Source organism: Protopterus annectens, chromosome 6.part0 (assembly GCF_019279795.1).
Source record: "Protopterus annectens isolate FY-2018-M chromosome 6.part0, PAN1.0, whole genome shotgun sequence".
In the NCBI taxonomy this organism is placed as follows: Eukaryota; Metazoa; Chordata; order Ceratodontiformes; family Protopteridae; genus Protopterus; species Protopterus annectens.
The window spans coordinates 522,567,350-522,591,163 of NC_056737.1; the positions used below are offsets into that span (position 1 = coordinate 522,567,350).

General features: G+C 40.2%; 1 protein-coding gene across 1 annotated transcript in view; it reads left to right on the plus strand.

The window, feature by feature from the left end:
• Positions 1 to 23,814, plus strand: part of SEC23A (SEC23 homolog A, COPII coat complex component) — a 1,400,163-nt gene that overhangs the window by 389,931 nt on the left and 986,418 nt on the right. Inside the window, exons 3-4 of the mRNA XM_044074240.1 lie at positions 22,310 to 22,367; positions 22,466 to 22,552. Of these exons, the coding sequence (XP_043930175.1) occupies positions 22,310 to 22,367; positions 22,466 to 22,552 (145 nt within the window). The remainder of the gene's footprint in view (positions 1 to 22,309; positions 22,368 to 22,465; positions 22,553 to 23,814) is intronic.

Consider the following 23,814-nt stretch of genomic DNA (forward strand, 5'->3'; position numbering starts at 1 on the left):
TTGGGCATTTTTATTTCAGAATTTAGGTCAGACATTTTCATTTTTCTGTTTGGCTTACAGGCTGCAACACACTTTTGTAATTAAGCAATACTTTCAAACACTTTCACACTGTTACTTGCACATTTTATTACTTAGTGACTACACTGCACTCTTTTGCTGACTGTCATACTTTTATATTTCTTTACAGTTACTGGTAGTGGATTACTGACCTGCCTGGTGTCGCAACTGCACCAGCCTATCGCCATAGGCTCTGCAGTTTGCAGAACGGACACCTGCAGCTGTAATATAAATGAAGTAATATTGGAATACACATCTCCATAATATCAGCTAGTTTAATTTCTTACATACATAATTAAATGTAACTTACTCAGTAGTGGGGCGTTGGGCATTTACCGGGCCTCCTGGATCCAAAGGTTCAATTGGTCCTGCTTGCATCTCTTCAGGTCCACATGGTGGTGACGGACCTGCTCACTAGTCCTTGGAATCCCTGTGGCACTGGTGAGATCATGAGCCAACCGGTCCCACGCCTCAGCCCTATATGCTCCCCACAGGACCTGGCCCTGCATGAGTTGGGCCTCATGATTGTGGACTAGGAGCCAGACCATGTACCTGGACTCCTCAACGCCCCACCTCTGTGCTCGAAAGCAACTACCCTCTCCTACTCCTGTCATTCATCGTTTATGCTGTGTATTCCCACCTATGGGGCTTATATAGTCCGTTTTTCCCGACATATCTGTGATTGGCCATTTTGGAATTGTATCAACTTCAGTAAACCTGCATTGTCATGCTCCAGTTTGTATTCATTCCTATATATTAGCTATTATTGCATTTATAGGTACTGCTGCCATGGCTTAGTGGTTCAGTACCTTGACTATGGTGTATAGTATTCTGGGTTCGAACCTGGCCACTACTTTTTATTTTTTATGACTGTCTAGACAAGCTGAGGGGGTGTGTCTGTGTAAAGGCAGTTTTGATACGGCTTGCTCAATGTTGCCCATCGGTTAGCAAACGGGGTACGCTGGTTTAAGCCTCATTTGGCTATCAGCACGCATATTACGCTCAGCTCAGTTAGGGGCACATAGATTTAGCATGTTAAACCACTGCTCAGCTACGGGCACTCATTTTGCACCAGTTAAACCACTGCTCACCTACGGGCAGATGCACTCACCCTGTTAAACTGTAGCTCAGCTATGGGCACATCTGGCATTTTTTATTGTTTTGTTACCTCACATTTCTTCAATATAAATGGGCTATTTCATTATATTTTACATAAAATGTGATTTTATGTGTACATATTTGTCAGGGACTTGTTTCGTGCTTATTTTGCTAAAAATATAAATTGGTATTGTGGGGGCTCGAACCATGAATGCCTGCTCTTCAGCCAACATCTCTACCGCTACGCTATTGCTTCTTGGCTCACTTTGCATATTTAGTTCTTATATGCTTTCCCACTGACTGCTAACTGTAGCTGCGCTACGGGCACGCCCGCACAAACGAGCGCACTCACGGTTAAACATCTTTACAATTTAAAAAAAAATTATGAGATGTTCACTTGTACATTTTATGTTCGTAGTCTGTGGGGACATGTGTTGTATTGTGTTTATTCACATTTCCATGGACTCTGTCGTGGGTGTTTACTTTGGGCACTTTTACTCTTCTGGGGGCGTGTCCGCTTACAGGGCTCGGCCTACGGACACACCCCCTTCTGTCTTACACGGACCGTGTTAGCCTTAGGTGTGATTCAGCATGCTCTCATGAATATGCAGAGCATGCTGACATCACTCCGTTTAACTGCAGCCTCCGTGTATGAGTTATAACTCTTACACGGAGGCTTCGTGAATCCTGCCCTGTGTTTTTGGTGCCCTTCACCTCTGCCAAACATATAGGAACTTCAGGCACTTTCATGCAAGGCTTCCTTCCTGATCTTTCATAAACATAGAATGTCATTTAGGACAAACCTGTCCTTTCTTCCAAAAGTGGCTTACAAATCAAATTTAAATCAACAAATTGATTTACCAGTTTTCTTCCTCAATTTCTCAAATAAAGGGGAACATATATTTTACACATTAGATGTGCAAGTACAATTCAGGTTTTACCTTCATTGTACTAAGACCTTCAGCAAATCAGACCAATTGTTCATATCATTCTCCAAGAAAAAGTTGGGTCAATCTGTTTCTAAAGCTACTCTTTCGAGAAGGCTAGCTAATTGCATTTCCTTTGTCTATGATTCACTAGGTTTGCCTCTACAGTGAAAGCCTAAAGTATACACTACAATGGCTATGGCAACATCTACAGCCTTTACTAGACAAGTTCCTGTAAGTGACATATGTGCAACAGCAACTTGGTCCGCAAGTTGTACATTTGTATCTCACTGTAAGTTAGTTGTACAGTCTAGAACGTGCAGATCTTTTGGTTTTGCCATTCTCAGGAAAATCCTTTTCTTGAGAACACCCAGGTACCCTTTGGGTAGCTTGGGAATCAATCCCACACTTTTAATCAGATGAAAAAAGATGAGATAGGATATGAAAGTTTGTACTCACCATAACGATACAAGACAACGTGGATCTATCGTTATGGTGAGTACATAACTTTCCTTTATCAAACAGTATTTTAATATACCATATTAAAATCCCACAGCAGCTTCTGTTCTAGATTCAGCTAAAAACAGTATGAGAGCAGGTCTTTCACTTAAGATTTCTGTATCCCTTTCTTTTTGCCCATACGCTGATATCATTCCCTAATAGGGCAGGCACTCTAGCATGCAGTCCACATGTCTGCTTGGTCTCTTCCCATTCTACTACCTTTCCCTGTTTGCTCCCAGTACCTTGATACCTTTGACAGTTTTCTCCAGTAAATTTCAACCCCCTCTTGCCTATTCTCTGTACCCTACTTGCAGTCATCTCAATTGAAAAAAAAAAATCTTCTTAATCCATTCTCGTGTTGGCTTAGTTCTTAGAATACTTTCTCCTACTTTATGAATATAATATTTTGTATGGCTGTTAATCTCCTTAACGATCTGCATCCAAAATACCACTCTCTGCTTATTTCGTCATCATCATCTCTTTCCACTTTCATCCACGGTGGTGCAGCGGTATCGTTGTTGCCTCACAGCAAGAGGTTCTCCCGTTCGATTCTCGGCTGGAGTGCATGGAGTGCCTTCTCTGTGGAGTCTGCATGTCCTCCCCGCGGTTGGGTGGGCATTCGAAAGACATGCGTAAATGGGCGTGCTGTGGTGACCCCGAACAGGGAAAAGCCGAAAGACAACAACAACATCTCTTTCCACTTTGAGTTATAGCTTTCTGCTTTGGTTACGTATATGAGCCTTAACTGTGTAGTTCTAAAATATCCCTTCAAATCAGGTAATCGTAAACCACCTTGTTCTATTCGAAGGATTAGCTTATCCCACTTGATCCTTGCCTTTTCTCCCTCCCAGATAAAAATCCTTTTAACTCTTTCTTTTTTTTTAATTACTGTCCACACCGTCTCCTCTGGTTGATAAGAAAAAAATATGCCTGGCCTGTATATAAAACTAAAGGGATTAAAACATTTTCACTGTTTGTCCTGCTATCCGTATCCAAAAAACAAGAGCTTCCAGTTTCTCAGTTTTTGTATTATCTTTTGTTTAGTGTATTCCCACATATCCTTAGCAGCTATAACAGAATCCTTTTAGTCAATGCTCCTAAATACTTCATTTTATTGTGTCCCCAGTTGACCTCTTTGAAATTGAAGTGATTAATAGGATTTATGACTTTCAGTGCACTGTGATATGATTGACCATTATCAACAACTTCTGTGTTAAAACCAGTTGTGATCTTTGTTTGCAAAATTAAATGTGCTGTCTTGCAGCAGTTTTGCATTATACTTTAAATTTTGCCCTTGTTTAATCTTTATTGTTCTCAAGCCTGGTGAAAGCCTTGGTGTAATCCATGTTAATCATCTATTAATAACTGGGTAGCTAGATAAATGTTGAATGCTATCCCTGTTTTTGGAAGTTGTTGAATCCACTGTGTTTCCATGTGTTTGTGACAGAGCAGAAGAAAGCCTAGGACTTAGTGTTGAGGGTAACCATCACTCATAGTTTGATGGAGATGAGCTAAGAGTATATGCCTTTTACTTATTATGTGCATCAGTCTAAGCTGATTCAGGCATCACTGTGTGCATTGACACTGAAGTGTTGGAAGCTGTGAAGAAGTATCTCATGTCTGTGAGACAAACTAAAGACTGGAGTGCCAAAATGCCAATATAATTCCATCATTTCAGCTGCTGTGCTATCAGTTACAAATTATAGAGATAATGGAACATGTTCTGCCATATGTCCTTCCCTGACGCTATGCTATTTATCAGAGATTATGATGTTCATAGAGGTACTGGGCTTGCATTTGACTCTGCACTATTTTCTATGTCTCATTAGGAATATGGGGAAGAAATAACTCTGTGTCCAGAGCTGGATAGTTGTTGTGATTATTCAAGGATCCCCTTTGTGAAGTGGCATCACTTTTTTTTCTTTTTTTAAAGTATTTCACGTCTACTTTCTGATAGCACTTGAGTTACTTGGATTTTTATTTTTCTAGTTGAAAATTAAATTGTTCCCACAGTATTAAACCAGATAAAGTATAAATATAAAGTATACTTGTAGGCTAAAAAATAAGACTTTTTAACTTGAATCTTCTTTTGTCTTTAGTGGTGAACTAATCTATAAACTAGATGTGTTTAAACATACTGAAATACAAATCTAAAATTTGACTGATAAAGCAAGATCACATTTTTTTATTCTTATAAAACCTTCATTTTTCTTTGAAACCTGTGCCTGTTCCACTGTTTATTGTGTATTTGTACGAGAAATAACACACTGCGTGTTTTTTAAACATCTTTATTAAATTAGCACTTAAGACATATGCACACATATTAACAGAAAAGAAAACAATTTTTTTTTTTCATTTGCATTCATTATACATCACTTGTATGTTGGACTGAATGACAGTTATTATAAAGGAAAAAAAAACATTACATACATTGCTCAGTTCCTGCCTTCTCATAAACTACACTCCTCCTCCTGAACATCATTCTGCATGTATTGTTCCCACAAATTCCATTTCTATGCAATTTACTACTTCCCTCTGCTAAAGAAACATACTTCCAGTTCTTTTATCGTTTTTACAATATTCCGTACTTCATATATCCTTAGTTCTTTTATTTTTTTCACAATATTCAATACTTCAGATATAGTTGGTTTACATTTTGATTTCCATTTTCTAGTAAACTTAATAAGGCCTTACTGTGTGTAGGCAGTTCAGATCCAGTGTCCCAGCTTATGCCTCCCCCATTTATACTAATCTTTCCAAAAGTAACCTTAATAAGCTAACCACTTCCTATAACAATATTGCCAGATTTGCTACTGGCTCCCCATTTAGAACTCACCATTGTCAAAATCTCAAACAGCTAGGATGGCTAGAAATGCAAAATAAGCTAGAGTTTCAACAACTCACCATTACGCATAAGATTCTGCACCATCCTAGGAATACTGCTATTCTCAGTAGCCTCATCTCTCCCTACTGTAATCTTGCTACTCTTCGCTCAGCAAATAAACTACTGGTCACCATCCAGAAATCCCACAACAGAGCAGGTGATTCTCTTTTCTCAAACTCTGTGGGGAAGACTTGGAATAGGCTTCCCAGCATACTTGCATCTCAGTCACGATTACCACTCTTCAAAAAGCAATTAAAATTCTTCCTAAAAACACAATGGCTATGCCCTTGTACTAACCCTGACTAATACTCCCCAGTACAACATCACTGTATACCTTGCACCCAAAACCCATAGTGTGGAATGAGTAATCTTTCACTTAACCCCCCATTTTTACTTTCCTAAGCCCAGGGAAATATCACTGTATTTGATCTTTGTATACTCATTCGGCTATTAGCAAAACTCTACCATCTGTATACAGACTAACTATTTTTTTACTATGAGTATAACATTCTGTTTTAAATGCATATATACAAACTCTCTTGTGCATTAAGTTATACTTTAACACTACCTGAATTCACTTTTTAAATCTGTGCCTTCATTCCTAACATGCAGTATGTTGAATATCATACCCTTTACCATGTAAATAGTACTATATTGCTGTATTAAACCCTGTACTCAACCCTTTACTATGTAAATAAGACTGTATTTCTGTGTTAGACTTTGTATCAATAGTACTGTACTGCTGTGCTAAACTCTGTACTCTCTTTCTCTATAGTACTGTACTCCTGTCATAAACTCTGTACTCACTTCTCTCAATATTAAGTTCTTATTTGAAAATTCTTCTTTTTTTCTTTTATGCCGATCTGTATTATTTACTTAATGTGGAGCTTATCTCCCCGGGCCTCTACTGAAAATGGACACGTATCCAGTTGGACTAGCCCGGTTAACAAATGTAAAATGTAAAATAAAATAAAATAAATAAATAAAATTCAAAAATAGTTGCGGTTAGTTTGTTTGCCCTGATTCCAAAAGGCATGCTGTCTAAGTGACTTAGTTCGGTGTAAGGCCTATATATAAATAGGCTTGCACACGGAGGCAGATTCCAGAACACTTCCTGTCAGTGTAGACATCAGGGTAAGAGCAGGTTTTTTGGAAGTGAACCCAAATGTGTCTTAATAGAATAAAAAAATGCACTTTGTGACAATATAACCACAGCAGCCCACTCCATGCTGCTTGTCCGGAGGAGTTAGTTAACCCCTTTATGCTGTAGTATTCTCTGCTATGCTTGATATAACATAAAAAGTCTCAAGGTGTTGATTTAATCACCAGCAAATGCATGAACAGTAGTATGTTATTGCTCATTTGCTTGACTGTAGTGACAGTGGCGGCTGGTGACTTCAAATCAAAGGGGGCTGCAGGAGACAGCTGAATGGGTGGGGTCAATGGAAAGGGGTGTGGCCAACCAGAAAGGGGAGGAGCTATGCTCAAAACCACAAAAACAAACTAAATACACTGCCCTGGGTGCCAAACCATCAGTATGAGAGTCCAATCAAGACAAAATGAAGTGTAGAAGAATAAAAATATTTCAGTGCATTGGCTGCATGACAGCTTACTTAATATCTAGATGGAAACAAAAGGTTGTGAGGCATGAAAAAATAAATAACTTTTTAAATACATTAATGGAATGCCAGTCAAAATCAAGTATAAGAAAAACAAGCAGCACTCAACTCAAACCACTTCTTGCACTGCAGTTCTAATTATAATTTATATTCAGCTTTATTAAAGTACCAAGTAACATGCTGAAAGTAGAAATCTCTGATGCCCCCACTTGTAAAAATGTTTCTTATCCAAAAAAAGACCTGCTGCCTGACAACTATCTACTTGTTTCATGGAGAAAACATGATAAAAAATGAAAAGCAAACAAGAAATAAGCTCAAGATACATTGCTTAAAAGGATTACTGTACAGGTTATGGACCACACGATTGGCATTCTGTTTAGTTTACGGGTAAAGCCTGCAGAGATGACTGGAAGTCTCCAAGTGTAATGAGCTTCTTAAAATAATGTAATCTGTCCTTTATTACAAATACTGTCATATGCATTTCAATATCCAGGACTTCTACATTATCTAGTTAAGTATTCTCTACATGGCAACAACAGAAAGGCTTTCACTGTTGGCAATTCTTTAACAGTATGCTTATTAAAGCTTACTTGCATCTTACGATCTCAGCCAAGCTTACCTGATGGTCATTAAAGCATTGCTACTTAAAACACAGAGCAACAGGCACTTTTGAGTAATAAGCATAAATCAACAGTACAAAAGATATGACAGAAACCAGACCATTCTGCAAAAATCAAGGACAGATAAAAAGCCACTCTTGTACTTGTGTCTACCTTGGATGGGGGGGGGTACTCTGCACATTTACACTGCATAACTACTCCTTGCCTTGCTTCAACACATCCAGAGTCACTACATGGGGGAGTGGGGTGCAACAAGTATGTCACAATTTGAAATGTCTCTGGCTGACTGTGATGGCCCTGACACATTTGTCATACCTCTCAACCTCAGAGCAAGAAATCTGGACAAAGCCATACAAAGAAGTGGGACAAAGGCCCAAAAATAAGGACAAATTTTAAATATTGCTCTTATAAACTTAGAAAGATAATATAATAGGTTTTGCATTAGTATGAAATTTCTGAATGGTATGAAATCTGAAACTCAAATGTCTGTCATTATTTTCTAACTTCAGTCTTTAATGATTTGTCACTAATTTGCCAAAAAAAAACACAATTTTATGAAAAATGGATGAAAAATGTGATGTAAAAATATAAAATAGCCACACAATACAGCTGGGAACCTGTCAAAGAAGGGACACTAATATTAGTACTGCTAACTTGAGCAGCTGACAAAATAAAAGAATCTACATGCATTTCTGAAATAAAAGTAATCTATAACTCTGATTATTACAGTTATTTCTTAATTGTAAACCCTCCATGTTTTCTTCCAAATTTTTTTTTTTTGCGGAGGGATTATTAGGGGGAAGAACAACATTTTGAGCCAAAATCAGGGACAGTTGAGAGGTTCGGCTATGCCTAATTCTATAAAGCAATTTATTTGCATGTACCTCTCAACCTGTTAATGCAATAAATCTGGACAAGGCCAAATATATTGGAGGAACATATAAACAGTACTAAAAATTGCTCTTGTATAAACTGAGACAGTTGATAGAACAACAGGTCTTACTTTACCATGCATTTTTCTGAAGGTTATGAAGTCTGAAACTTAGTGTGTCATTATTTAGTGACGTAATTCCTAAATGATTTGCCAGAAAACCACAAATTTTATGATGAAAAAAACAAAAATAAGAAGCAAAAATCTATTCATTCTTTGAAAATCTGGACAGTTGGGAGGTATAGTTCAGCTGGGGCTGTCTTTAAGTTTGCCGCCCTTCCCCCTCACAAAATCATGGTCGAATGGAGCCCCCCCCTGCAGCCATTCCAATGATCCATTACTTGGCTATTTCACTCCATTTACCATAAACACTAATGTGCATACTGATTTACTTCTATGATGATTTGGACTTCATTTGAAAGTTTTATTTTGCATTTTACAGCACAAACACTAAGACATCTGCTAAACAAACTTAGCATTAAAACTTCTCTGCCCTTGAAACTCACATTCATTGAAACAGCATTGAAACCCACATTCAAAGAAAATACATTTTACCAGTGGCAGAACTGCCCAATCCAGAACATCTTTCCAGTAAACAATGAACCAAAATGCACGCACCCATAATGACAAAACTGCCCAGTTCAGAACATTTCCATCATAAACGTCTACTCAAACTTCTACAGTCCACCATTATCAGTAAATATGCATAATTCTACAGTCCACCATTATCAGTAAATATGCACAATTCTACAGTCCCAAAAAAGACAAAGTGAATCCAAAAAATCCAAAAATACTGTACACCACGACTAGTTGACTCAGCCAAATAATCCACAAAGCAAAACTTTTATTCGATGCTAAACAAAACTTTTAAAACACAGTGACTCAAGCGCTTTCGCCTGACAAATGTCAGGCTTTATCAAGATACTTTCTTGAAGGATGTGTGCAAGTTTAAATAGTGTCGTAAATTTCAATTAAGTGATTAATTTCATAAAATTGATTCATTAATTGACATTTAAAGTGCACAGTGCATTAAATACTAAATGAAATGTTTTAAAATACATTATCTTGAGCTGTTGTATTTAAAATAATTAAAATTGCTTGAAAACTGTTTAAAACTGTTTGAAATTAAACTGGCCAACTATTCCATGTATGCGCCACTGTATTAATAGATACTGCGCATAAAAATACGAACCTTCACAATATGTTTATATATAAAAAACTTTTCATTAATGAAAATCACAAACTATTGTACATCTAACCAAATCAACATCTTCAATAAACTTTATGAAATACATTGTTCGTGAAAGTAGTGAAATAGTGAATAAATAAATAAATATATAAATAATAATACCACCGTTAATAGTTGAATAAATATTAATATTAAAATACTTTAAGCTGTAAACCTAAAAGTTGCTAAAGTGCTCTTAAAATGCAACCATTAGTCATAAAACTTAATCAACTCATTTTTAATTTTTGTGTGACTCCTTGTCATATGCATAGATAATCCGTAATCATCTTTAAAAATCACTAAAAATTAACCAGAAATGGCTAAAAATAGGTTAAAAGTCAGAATTTAGGTACCTGTTGGCAATGCTCTCACTACACTGCTTAAGTGTATTCTATACTATTATCTTTTATTTGATGTTATTACAGCCTCGCCCGTCTGATCTTTAAAACACTTCTAATACTGATAGTGTCATTCATACCTGGGGGTTTGGCCGCATTCAACTTGATCTGCCATAATAATTCTCTATATTCAAGTGATGCTTCCCATTCCCCACCTCTGGGGTTCCGCATAACCTGCTCCAGTACCAAGAACTTAAGGGACATACTTGGGCATACTAAGGAATGTTTGAAACAAGCATTAGATTCCTTTTTTCTATTAATTTCATATAAATGTTCGTATATCCTTTTATGGGGCGTTCTTTCCGTCTTCCGTAAAAACTAGAACAACCTGTGCAAATCCCTAAGTATACTAAGCCCTTTGTGCCACAATTATAGTACTTAGTTGGCTTTATTTTAAAATTTCTAGCTGCAATGTAATAATTGCCATTGTTAAAAATGTATGGGCATTGTTTGCAGGCCCCACATTTGTAAGTACCTACTTTGAGTTCATGAGAAATAGAATTCATAGTCTCTTGCCTTTCAAATAAACCCTTTAAATTAATGTTTCTTGCATTAACGAATTTGGGTTGTGCATCAGTGTAGATGTCCTTCAAGGATGCATCTGCAGTCTTTACAAATGGGTTGTCCTGTCGTCAGGCAGCCCTTCGGTCGGCCGGATTCCAAAGTCTGGGTCTGGCTTCGGCTGGTGTCGCACTCCACCCGACGTCATTGCGGCAGTTCTTCGGGTATAAAGGCATCAGCCGACGCCATTTTCCTCAGTCTTTCTTGAAGCAGAAGCTGTTCGCAAGTGCCGGTCGGTCAGATCCAGAGATTACTACTACCGAATACTACTTCGAAGACTTCTATAAAGCTAAGTACCCCGTTGGGGACTCTTTCTTGCCTCGGCCGATGTCAGAGAAAGTTAATAACTGTTTATCTTGTGGGAAACAAATACCTCATAAAGATTTCCACTCCTACTGCATACATTGTTTAGGCCCAGACCACGACGTAGCAGCTTGTCTAGCCTGTGCTTCTTTTAACCGACGGACGCTTAGACGCCGTTCGGACTTTGCTGAACAGATTTTCGGCTCCGATTTTGCCTACATTATGCCGTCGGATCCTCCGACTACGCAAATAACCAAAAAACGCAAATAAAAGGACCGACACCGAAACCGCGGTTAAGCAAACCACGAGTGTCTCGGTTTCGGCCGAAACCGAGCAAGCGGTTCTTTCTTCAGCCGATAACTTGCCTTCTACCTAGGCCTCTTCTATCCTGGTAGAAACGGCTTCTGAAATTCAACCTTCTGTTGCGATTTCACAGGATTTATCCGACACCATTCCCCTAGATATTTCTACTCCTGCACGTGGAGCTGCTAGGCCTCCTCCAGCTATGTCTATTAAGGCCTTTGCCAGGGCTAAAGCAGCCAAAGCATCAAAATCTGTGCCTGCCAAGCCCCCCTCTCACAGGCCCAGCACCAGCTCCCATATGCTTTCTTTGGCTGAGGATCTCATCTCTTTAATTCGTGGAGCCCAGCCTCATCCAGACAGGGCCTCTCTCTCCCTCCTCCAGAAAAGAGGCCTAGAGCAGAGCCCACTGAGCCAGTAGCCACGGATGATTCTTCTGATGACTCAGATCATACAGATCCCCTGAGGCTTCTTTTTCTCCTTTCGAAGACTCTGATGCTGAGGAGTCCATCCCTTCAGCCTCTCCTCCTGAGGAATTTTCCTTTGGGGAAACCTTGCATGCTATGAGGGAACAATTTCAGTGGCAGGGCCAAGATTTCTCAGACTCTAGAAAAGGCTTAGGACCTTTCTACACTTGCCACAGCATAGGCCTTTAGCTATACCTCCAGTTCTATCTGTTGTTGATGATGCATTTAATGATGCTTGCACTGCTCCTGATACTTTACCTCCGGCTCCTGCTAAGCCCGATAGGTACTACAGGGTCCCGGACACTCATCACCACCTATATAAGGCCCTTTTGCAGATCCAGAGACTATCTCCCAGGGCCCTAAAGCTGTAGCAGCTACTTCTTTTAAAACCCTCCCTCTGAAAGGGAATCCAGGTCCTTAGAGATGGGGTAAAAAGTTTACACCTCTGCTACTTTGTCAGCTAGAGCATTGAACTGCCAATTCCATATGATTCAATATCAAGAGTTTATGCTTGACCAGTTGACTAAAAAGCTGTCCTCTGAAGAATCTTTAGATAAAAAGTATGTTCAAGAAATGTTACATAACATACAGCAGGTTAGTAACCATTCTTTGAAATGTGGCTATGATGCACTGGAGGCTTCCTTTAGATCAGCCATGACTGGCTCAGTCATCAGGAGGCATGCATGGTTGAAAGAACAGGCATTACCAGACCATGTCAAATCTAAGCTTTTGGATGCACCTATGGACAAGGTCAATTTTTTCGGTGCCCCTGCACAGCAGGTACTAAAAAAGATGGAAGAGAAAGCAAAATCTGTGCAAACAGTAAAAGATTTCTTACAAGTTCAACCTCCAAGGTTTAGCAGGAATTGGCCCTCCAAGAATTGGTCCTTTCCAGACTCCTCTAAGACACAAAGAGGCAGGAATAGGCACTCTAGAGGCAGAAACCAATCCAGGGGTGCCTACAGGGGTCGCCAGTGGCAGGGTAACAACCAACGAGGCACGGATACAGCCACCACCACTACAACAACTCAATCACAGTGACTTGGCGGTGGCACCGCCTACCAGGGAACAGCTAGAAGCACCCTTAGGCGGAAAACCGACATTATTTTCAAGAAACTGGCACTGCATTACAAGAGAAAAATGGATTTTGCAGACTATAAACAAGGGTTACAGGTTCCATTTCCATACACTACCAAGAAAGAGAGGAATGCCAAACCTACCACCTTCACAAAGGACAGAAGCTCTAAAACAAATATCTCAATTATCAAGAATGCGAGCTGTGGAAAAGGTACCATTTATGGAGCAAGGGAAGGGATTTTACTCCAGGCTCTTCCTGGTACCAAGAAAAGAAAACAAATGGAGGCCTATTCTAGACCTGTCCGCTTTAAACACATTCCTCATTGTTCCAAAATTCAAAATGCTGACTCTACAGCAGCTTCTTCCCATGCTGGGCAAGGAGTCTTGGCTGGTAACTCTAGATCTCAAGGAGGCATACCTGCACGTCCCCATAAGACCAATTTGCAGAAGATACCTCAGATTTCTTGCAGGATCAGAGCATTATCAATTCTCAGCATTGCTCTTTGGCTTATCTACTGCCCAGAGTGTTCACGAAATGCCTGGCATCAGTAATCGCTCACTGCAGACTTCAGAATTCAAATCTATCCCTACCTGGACGACTGCCTGATACAAGCGGACAACAAAACAAACTAACAGAAGACTTACAAAGAGTCATCTACCTGCTACAAGCCCTGGGATATACAGTCAATACAAAAAAGTCAAGGCTGATTCCATCCCAAAGAATAACCTTTCTGGGTGCAGAACTGGACACATCAAAACAAATGGCATTTCTAACTGCAGAAAAGAAAGAGCAACTTCCTCTCTACTTCTTGACATTAACAAAGCAGAGCCATCTAACTGCAAGGAAAGTGCTACAAGCTCTGGGCTTCATGGCATCCTGCATAATACTGGTCCCTCATGCCAGGCTTCATATGAGAAAGCTACAGTGGTACCTAAAGAATTTGTGGTCTCAGCACAAGCACAGCCTAGAAACCAAAATTCCAATGATCCCATGCCTGAAGCAAGAGTTCTTATGGTGGGCTCAGGCCTGTCAAGCAAACACAGGACTGCCCTTCTGCAAAAGTCAACCAGGACAAACCATCACGACAGATGCCTCAGACCTCGGTTGGGGGGCACACATGATGGGCAAGTGCATTCAAGGCCTATGGACTCAAGACCAGCTGCATCTGCACATAAATCTAAAAGAAATGATGGCAGTAAAATTGGCAATCCAGGCATTCAGACCTCTTCTCCAAGAAGGCCAGTTGATGATAAGGACAGACAACACCACAGTTACGTGGTACATCAACAAACAGGGAGGCACACTCATACCCTCTATGCCGGCTGGCACTGAACCTATGGGATGTGGCTCTGAGCTACACCATTCAGTTACAGGCAATTTATGTACCAGGGAAGGAAAACATTCTAGCAGACATATTAAGCAGAACTACAACAGATGCCCACGAATGGATGCTGCATCCGGACATTTTCAAAACCATCACAAGAGAATGGGGATTACCACAAATAGACTTGTTTGCATCCCCACTCAATCACCAGTTGAAGAAATTCTGCACAAGGACTTACCACCCACTTGCTTGGAAGGTGGACTCCCTATCCTTCAGTTGGAAAAGCCTGACAGCATACGCATTCCCACCACTTCCTTTGATGCACAAGGTGCTTCTCAAGATCAAAGAGGAACGTCCGAGGATCATTCTGATAGCCCCAAACTGGCCGAGGCAACATTGGTATCCACTGCTGAGGAGCATGTCCTGGGAACAAATATGGACACTGCCCCTGATCCCATTACTGCTGACACAGAACAACTACAACATTCTGCAAAGGGTTAAAGACATTATCCTGGAGGCTCGTAGACCTTCAACAAGAAAGAATTATGCAGCAAAATGGAAAAGATATCTCATCTGGAGTACTGCAAAGGGGCAAGATGTGACACTGGTGAACATAGCCAACATCCTGGAGTACTTGGCGGAGCTCTTCCATGCAGGCCTGTCCTATTCCTCCATCAAAATACATGCATCAGCTATTTCAGCAGAATACAGCTTGGATCCTCCTGTTTTCTCGCATCCTCTGCTCAGACAGTTTCTGAGGGAATTAAAATGTAAAACCTCCCAGGAAACCTCCATTGCCAGCATGGGACTTGAACTTTGTGCTGGAAAAACTGACTCTACCTCCTTTCGAACCAGCAGCTACAGCAGAATTGCAATACTTATCCTGGAAGACTGCTTTCCTGCTGGCAATAACTTCAGCAAGAAGGGTCTCTGAACTACAGGCATTAATGGCAGTACAACCCTTCCTGATATTCCATCAAGATAGAGTGTCCATGAGAACAAATCCTACATTTATGCCTAAGGTGGTATCCAGAGTCTCTTTAAATCAGGCTATCCACCTTCCTACATTCTTCCCCAATCCACAGAACAGGGGAGAAAAGCTCTTACATACCTTGGATGTACACAGACAGTTATGCTACTACCTGGACAGGACAAAAAACAATAGAAAAACTGACCAGCTTCTGGTAGCATATGCAACAGGAAAAGAAGGAAATCCAATTTCTAAACAGACAATCTCCAAATGGATAGGAAATTGCATTAGATTTTGTTACTCCTACCATGGAAAGAAAACTCCAGAGAACATCAGGCCTCACTCCACAAGGGCTACAGCCACTACCACAACTTTCGTGGCTACCAAGGACATTATAGAGGCTGCTACTTGGACCTCCGTGCATACATTTGCCAAGCATTACAACCTACCTCTATACTCTAGATCCCGTGCTGGTTTTGCCACTGCTGTTTTGCAAGGGATCCTAACTACACCATAATCTATTCTCATTTCCTCCTCCCCTAGTTTAGCTATGGTATTCTACCCATTTGTAAAGACTGCAGATGCATCCTTGAAGGACATAGTACAGTTTTGTACCTACCATAAATGTAGATGTCCGAGAGGAATGCATCTGCAGTCAGGATTACCCACCCTCCTTCCCCTCTGAGGTACTCCTAGGGTACTTACCAATATTCAGCTAGCTTGGGGGGGATCTATTATGGTATATTTGTATATATGTACATACATGTTTATTTTGTGTGTTTGCTCTCTACTATTTGGAAACTTTGGCATTTATCCAAATTTAGCCATCCAAGAGGGCACCTGGCATCTGGGGCAAGAAACACTGAGGAAAATGGCGGCTGATGCCTTTATACCAAGAACTGCAATGACGCCGGGTGGAGTGCGACACCAGCGGCCAGACCCAGACTTTGGAATCCGAAGGGCTGCCTGACGACAGGACAACCCATTTGTAAAGACTGCAGATGCATTCCTCTCGAACATCTACATTTATGGTAGGTACAAAACTGTACTTTCCTGGTGTCATCATTAGATTTTAAAATTGGCCAATACTTTAGAACTACATTTTTAAACTTACTAAAATCATTGTTGAAAGTGTGAACTAAAGTGTTGTGCGTTTCCTGGTATTCCCTATTGTTCAAATTCGTGGGATAATCCAATCCCTTACCCAATATAGGGGCATATTTATCTTTTCTTTGTTTGTTTACTTCATCTAACATTTTATCAAATAAGTATTTTTAAGAGCACTTTAGCAACTTTTAGGTTTACAGCTTAAAGTATTTTAATATTAATATTTATTCAACTATTAATGGTGGTATTATTATTTATATATTTATTTATTTATTCACTATTTCACTACTTTCACGAACAATGTATTTCATAAAGTAAAGTTTATTGAAGATGTTGATTTGGTTAGATGTAGAATAGTTTGTGATTTTCATTAATGAAAAGTTTTTTATATATAAACATATTGTGAGGGCTCGTATTTTTATGTGCAGTATCTATTAATACAGTGGCGCATACATGGAATAGTTGGCCAGTTTAATTTTAAACAGTTTTAAACAGTTTTCAAGCAATTTTAATTATTTTAAATACAACAGCTCAAGATAATGTATTTTAAAACATTTCATTTAGTATTTAATGCACTGTGCACTTTAAATGTCAATTATAGGTTCATAGGTTCATACTAGGCTATCTGCCCTAGGGCATTTATAAGCCTAGCCAGAGTGTGTGTGGCTTTCACCACCCCTTAGGATGAGAATACTATACCCATTAGTTTGCTGTGCCTCTGTCCAGCAGTGATACAGAGATGATTCCCGGGGTAAACCTACGATCTCCCATCCACTCGTCAAGATTTCTCTTGAACAGAGTCAGTGAGGTGCTCTGCCTCACATGGACTGGGATTCTGTTCCATAGTGTAGGGAGTCTCTGGGTGATGAATCTGTCCCTCCAGCACGTCCTATTTATATCCGTGTTGAGGTTTAAGTCTCTTGCTCTCGTGGCTCTGGTGGATTTGGATTTTTGAGGTGGAGCATGTCCATTAATTACGGGTTGGACATGGCCTTGTATGTGAGGGACAGATCACCACTGAGCAGGCGGTATGCGAGTGAGTAGAGCTGGAGTTTCTTCAGTCGGGCATCATTATGACATGTGTTTGAGCCTTTATCCTTTTGGTGAGGAACTTTTGGGGTCTTTCCAACTGCTGCAGGTGTCGGGTAAGGTACATTCAATGGGGCGTTGTACTCAATCATTGGTCTGATAAGTGAAGAGTACAGGGTACAATGACCTCTCCTGATCTGGATGTGAATCCCTTCATGATCAGGTGGGCAATGTAGAAGGTCTTCCTAACCACTTTGGCAATGTGAGTGTCAAAAGAGAGGTTACTGTCAACTTGGGTCCCCAGGTCCCTGATAACTTCTTCCGTGTTTAATGGATTACCACCTGTGTGATAATTAGGGGTTACCTTGTTTTTCCCAAAGGGTATGACTATACATTTTTTGGCATTTAGCTTAAGGCCATGGCTCTGGCACCAGTTATCCATTTCTATGAGACCTCTCTGGAGGATGTCTGTGTCTGATGGAGTGTCAATTATGGTGCCCAGTTTGCAGTCATCTGCAAATTTTGTCAGCCACAATCCCCCTATGTTTGCCTGCACTTCAGAAAAATAAATGCCGAACAAGAGGGGCCCAGGACTGAGCCCTGTGGGACACCGGGCCTGACCGGCTTAGAGTCTGACATGGCACCAGCAACTCTAACCCTGTGTGTTCTGTCCTTGAGCCAGTTTGCAACCCATCTTGTGACATATGGGTTTACATCTAAGCTGGTGAGCTTTTCTATGATGCCCGAGTGGGGTATTGTGTGAACTCTTTTGCTAGGTCAAGGTAGGCTGTGTGAACTGCCTTACCCTCATCAATGGCCTTAGTGACTGTTTGAAAAAGTCGACCAAGTTCAAGAGGCAGGATCTGCCCTTGATAAAGCCAAATTGGGTAGGATCCAGTGTCTGTAGGTCCCCAATGTCTTTATTTATGAGTTCCATTATGATCCTCTCCATAGCTTTGCAGACAAGGCTCGTCAAGCTTATGGGGGTAATTTCAGGGTCCGAAGCACCGCCTTTGTGGAGTGGGACCACAGTTGCCATCGCCATTCTTTGGAGTGCAGTATCCTGTAGTAAGGCTAAGATTAAACAGCAGCCTTATGTGTGGGTTTAGTTCCTCATTGAGTTAGTGTAGCACACAGCCGGGGACACCGTCCGGTCCCATTGATGCTGTGTTTTTGCTTTAGAGAGAGCAGCTCTCACCTGGGCATCTGAGATGTTTGGGAGGCTAGACTCTGGTGGGATAGATATTTCTCCTTTTGGGGGAGGGAGGAGAATTTGCACTGAACCTGTCTGCCAGTATGTTGGCAATGTCTGTGGGTTCAGTGATTTTTATCATATTGGACTAATTCTGAGCATATCTGGGAGTTTCCACCCAGGTTTCTAACATAGCTAAAGAAGGCTTTATGATTGTCTTTTGTGTCATTAGCGATTTTTCTCTCAAAGTTGGCCTTGGATGATTTTATGAGTGATCGTAGTTTTTTGCTAGTATTGATCAGAGATGCCTTCCCTTTTAGGGATTTTGCTCTGTCATGTAGTAGCTTTCTCCTCTTGTTGTAGAGTTTGTTTATGGCTGGGGTCCACCAGACCGGGCGCCTGCCTTTGGTGGAAAGGGTCTTGATTTTATTAGGGATTGCTTGATCCATACATTCCTGGAGGTGCTCGTAGAAGGCATTTGTAAGGGTTTCAGCAGTGTAGGTTGTGGTTTCCACTGGCTCGGGGGCCTTGAAGGAAACCACTCCAGTCTTAAGAAGTGTGAAGTTTGCTTTTGAGAAGTTCTTCACTGTGGTCTTTTGCTGGGGTGGGGGGATGTGGATCTCCAGTGAGATTAATTTATGGTCTGATCTCACCAATGAGGGATATACTTCCGGTGTGGAGCATTTTGTCCCCATGTTTGTGATGATCAGGTCTAGTATATTTTCTCCTCTTGTGGGAATGGTGACTAGTTGTTCCATAGCATTTGAGTTTATGAACTCAAGGAACCTTTGGGCTAGGGTGTTGGGGCTTGAGTAATGTTCCCAGTCTATGTTTGGGTAGTTGAAGTCACCCAATATGATGGTGTTTGGAGAGACATTCATACTCTCCAGTGTAATTAATCACTTAATTGAAATTTACGAAACTATTTAAACTTGCACACATCCTTCAAGAAAGTATCTTGATAAAGCCTGACATTTGTCAGGCGAAAACGCTTGATTCACTGTGTTTTAAAAGTTTTGTTTAGCATCGAATAAAAGTTTTGCTTTGTGGATTATTTGGCTGAGTCAACTAGTCGTGGTGTACAATTCTACAGTCCACCATTATCAGTAAATATGCACAATCTCTGAAGAAGTAAAAAAGTCATCTAAATAATTCCACATTAAATAAATCTGTAACTAATGAAGAGGTTGCTGCTAGCAAACACCTTTATATGTCATGGTTTCATCGAAAAATAAAGTGTCTGATGCCCCTAAGGAATAAATTGCCTATATTACATTAAAAATGATAAGCTAGTAGTATTGCAATAGGAAATGGATAGCAAACTGATAACAGGCTCATAGTTAGTATCTTAACTTTTTCAGTACGGCAGCATTCATCCTTGTGGGAGTAGAACCAACAACCTTCTGCATCAAAAGCAAGTACACAACCTGTTGTGCTATTAACAATGCAAGCTGACTTAGCATAAGCAACACTAAACTTCTCTTCCCCTGCAGCTCTCAGCTCCTCGTAAAATCTACTCAATACTCAACTGCATCTCAACTTCGCAGCACAAGAAATCTGGAAAAAGCCAAATTTATTGGGGGGGGGGGGGGTCAAAAGCCCAAAAACCAGGGATACGTTAAACATTGCTTGTATAATCTTGGAAAGTTGCTAGAATAAAATGCTGTGTTACCACCATAAATTTTACTGCCAAGGTCCCTGTGCAAAAGAGTCAGAGCAACATACCACTATGCCAAATCAGCTGCTTTGTGAAAGAAAAATGCTGTTACCACCATACATTTTACTACCAATGTCTCTGTGCAAAACAGTCAGAGCAACATACCACTACGCCAAATCAGCTGCTTTGTGAAAGAGAGGAAGACTGAAACTTAAATGGCTATCATTTAATGAATTCAGTTCTCACCATAGCTGTCAACCTCTTAGCACAAAACACCTGGACAAACCCAGTAATGAGGGAATACAGCCCTCAAACATATTCAGTGAATTCAGTTCTTGCCATAGCTGTCAACCATAGCACAAAAAACCTGGACAAAGCCAATAATGGGGTAATACAGTCCCAAAAATAAGGACAAATTTCAAATATTCATCTTATAAACTTAGAAAATTGCTAGAATAAAAGGTTGTGTTACTATGTATTTTCTGGAGAATATGAAGTCTGAAATTCAAATGCCTGTCAATTTTACTTCTGATGGAACAAAAACAATTTTCAGCAGAGGCCCAGGGAGAAATACTGCAGACACATGTCTTTGTAAAATGGCAGGACACCAGAGCAAATCCACACAAACACAGGGATGAGATGCAGACTCCACACAGAAGGCATCCCAGCCAAGAATCAAACCAAAAAAACCTATAGCTGTGAGGCAACAATGCTACCACTGCACCATCAAATATGTAAGGAATTAAACATTCAGAAACCTGAAGTCTGAAATTCAAATGCCTGTCAATTTTATTTAACATTTGTTAATCAGGACAGTCTGACTTGGAACAAAAAAACAATTTTCAGCAGAGGCCCAGGAAGAAATAAAGCAGATATGTCTTTGTAACATGGGAGGACACAAAAGCAAACCCACACAAACATAGGGAGAAGATGCAGACCCCACACAGAAGGCACCCCAGCCAAGAATCAAACCTGAGAACCTGCAGCTGTGAGGCAACAATGCTACCACTGCACCATCAAATATCAATCATTGCAAAATTTAGAAACCACAGATATTATGAGGAACAGATCAGATCAAATATGAGGCAAAAATCTACAATTTTTTTACAAATGGTGGTGGGTAGGGAATTCAAGTCCTTAACACCTGCATACAAGGTACTGGGTTCAAGCCTGAGGTATTCCCTACCACACCACCATGAGTTTGTTCTAGCCACCAGTATATAGCAACTGGGGCATTTACACACACACACACACACACACACACACACACACACACACACACACACACACACACACACACACACACACACACTTTGTTCCATAGCTGTCCCCCTTACCTTCCATTCCATAGCGCAGTGTAGATCCCATCCCTTCTTTCCATAGCTGTCCGCGATGTAGACCCCATCCCTTTGTTCCATTAAATCCATAGCTGGCGCATTAGGTCCGAGCACATCCACCACGCGAGATCCCTGACTAGACTCCTGGAGCACATCCACCACGCGAGATCCCCGACGAGACTCCAGCCTGCCGACGTTACAGTCTGAGTCCGATCCATTTCCAGCAACAGTCTATGCAGTTAAAACTACATAGACGTCTGGGAGCTCTGCTCTTACATGTTTCCCAGTCCGAACTGCTGCTGAAACAGTCTGCGAATGCTCCAGACTGTCTCAGCAGCAGTCCGGACTAGTACGCATGCGCAAATTTAAAATTTTTTTTTTATCTTTTATTTTTCTTTTATTTTCTTTATTTACAGCTGAGGGGGCTGCAGTCCAGCAGTCCAATAGCACGGGCTGCCACTGTGTAGTGAACCTCTTAGAGATGTATGTCATTGAAGTAGCTTTTCAGACATAACTGCATCTTGCAATTAAGATGTAACATTATAGTTTTATTGAGGACATTGGGGTTTAATGTTTTTATTCTTGTGTTGTGCCTTCATGTTATTTTTATAAGATTTTTATATAGAATTCCTTTAAAAGTTAGATGACAATATTATCATAGATATATTCTTGACATTTAAGTAGCCACAACAGTGATACAGAGTTTTTTATTTGCTTTTCAGCCAAGTTGATTATAGAGCAAAACTCTGGGCCTGCAACTTTTGTTATCAGAGAAACCAGGTAAGAATGTTTTAACTAAAATTAATCTTACAGTTGTAATTAGAAAATGGCAACTAATTGTAATTTTTAATCTGCATTTTTTAATCTTGTTGTTTTAGTTTCCACCTACTTACTCTGGTATTTCTGAGATGAACCAACCTGCAGAACTTCTACCACAGTTTTCCACTATTGAATACGTAGTTCAGGTAACAAATTTTTCACTTTATGATACTTCATTTAATAGTTGTTTTAGGTTTATCCATATGTATTCTGGTGCACATTTTCCGGGTCATTGTCATTTCTACACAAGTAATCACTGCTCTTTTTTTGCAGGGTTTCCCAGAAGTGCTATCTATATTACGTAGTTAAGTCTACATTAAAAAAAAAAATCTGTAATCTCCCCTTTGAGCAGCAGACATGAGGTTTGACCATAGGCATGAATATATGTGTTCAGGGCCAGATCCAGCACGAGGCAACCTAGTTAGCTGCCTAGGGCCTAGTGCTGGCTTGAGGTGGATGAGGTGACAGCCTGACCTTAAAAAGTTAGAAAAAAAAAATTCACAATTACCCAGTCTGCTGCTCAGTCACCACCCATGTAGTCCGCCTGATCTAATCCACTGCTGTGTGAGTAGCCTTTCCCATCTGCCTGTAGCTTCCAGTCTGATCCGCTGCTCTGTGAGCAGCTCTCTTCAGCATCCAGTCAGCTACTACAGAGCAACTCCTTCCAGAATGTGGGGGATTTGTGCAGTGGTACTTCATTATTTTTTGCTTTGTGATAATGACAAGCATGAGTGTCGGAGTTTGCATTCTTCAAAAAAGGCTTGCTAAGGCAATTTTTTAAAATTCTAGCAACTTTTAAGTGCATAAAAGAAATATTTACATTTTTTTTTCTGATTTTTGAATCTTTGTCTCTGATTTGAACCAAGAAGCTAAGAGGGCAGAGGGAGCTTGCAATGGATTCTACTGTATGGTTTTGACAGAAATGAGCTGAGGTAATTTCTGGCCCATTATTTATGAATGTATTCATTTGCTTGTTCTCAAGCAAATATCTGACATGTGTAGTCATGCAAGGGTCTGTAATTGATGGCTTTGTGTGTTTGTGTGTGCATGCATGCGTATGTCTAGATACCTGGTTCCTACATCACACAGTCATCTTGATGTAAAGGAAGAAACTGAATGTAGTAAACAGGAATATTGTATGAGCCATGATGTTTGGGTATGATCCTTGGTTTCCTTGTTTTGTTGACTGTTTGCATTGTGTTTATTTGACTGTGAATAAACTAGACGCCATGAGGTCTATAAGTTTATATTGTTAACATTTTAACTGTGAATGCATTTTTAGTTAATCTTGCCTTTTTTTTTTTTTTGTAGACACATGAGTGTGAAATGCACTGTGTTGGGCTGTAACTGCCTGTTTGGTACTTAGTGCAGATGAATAAGGCTATGAGCTGCTTTTGCAGTATAAGGT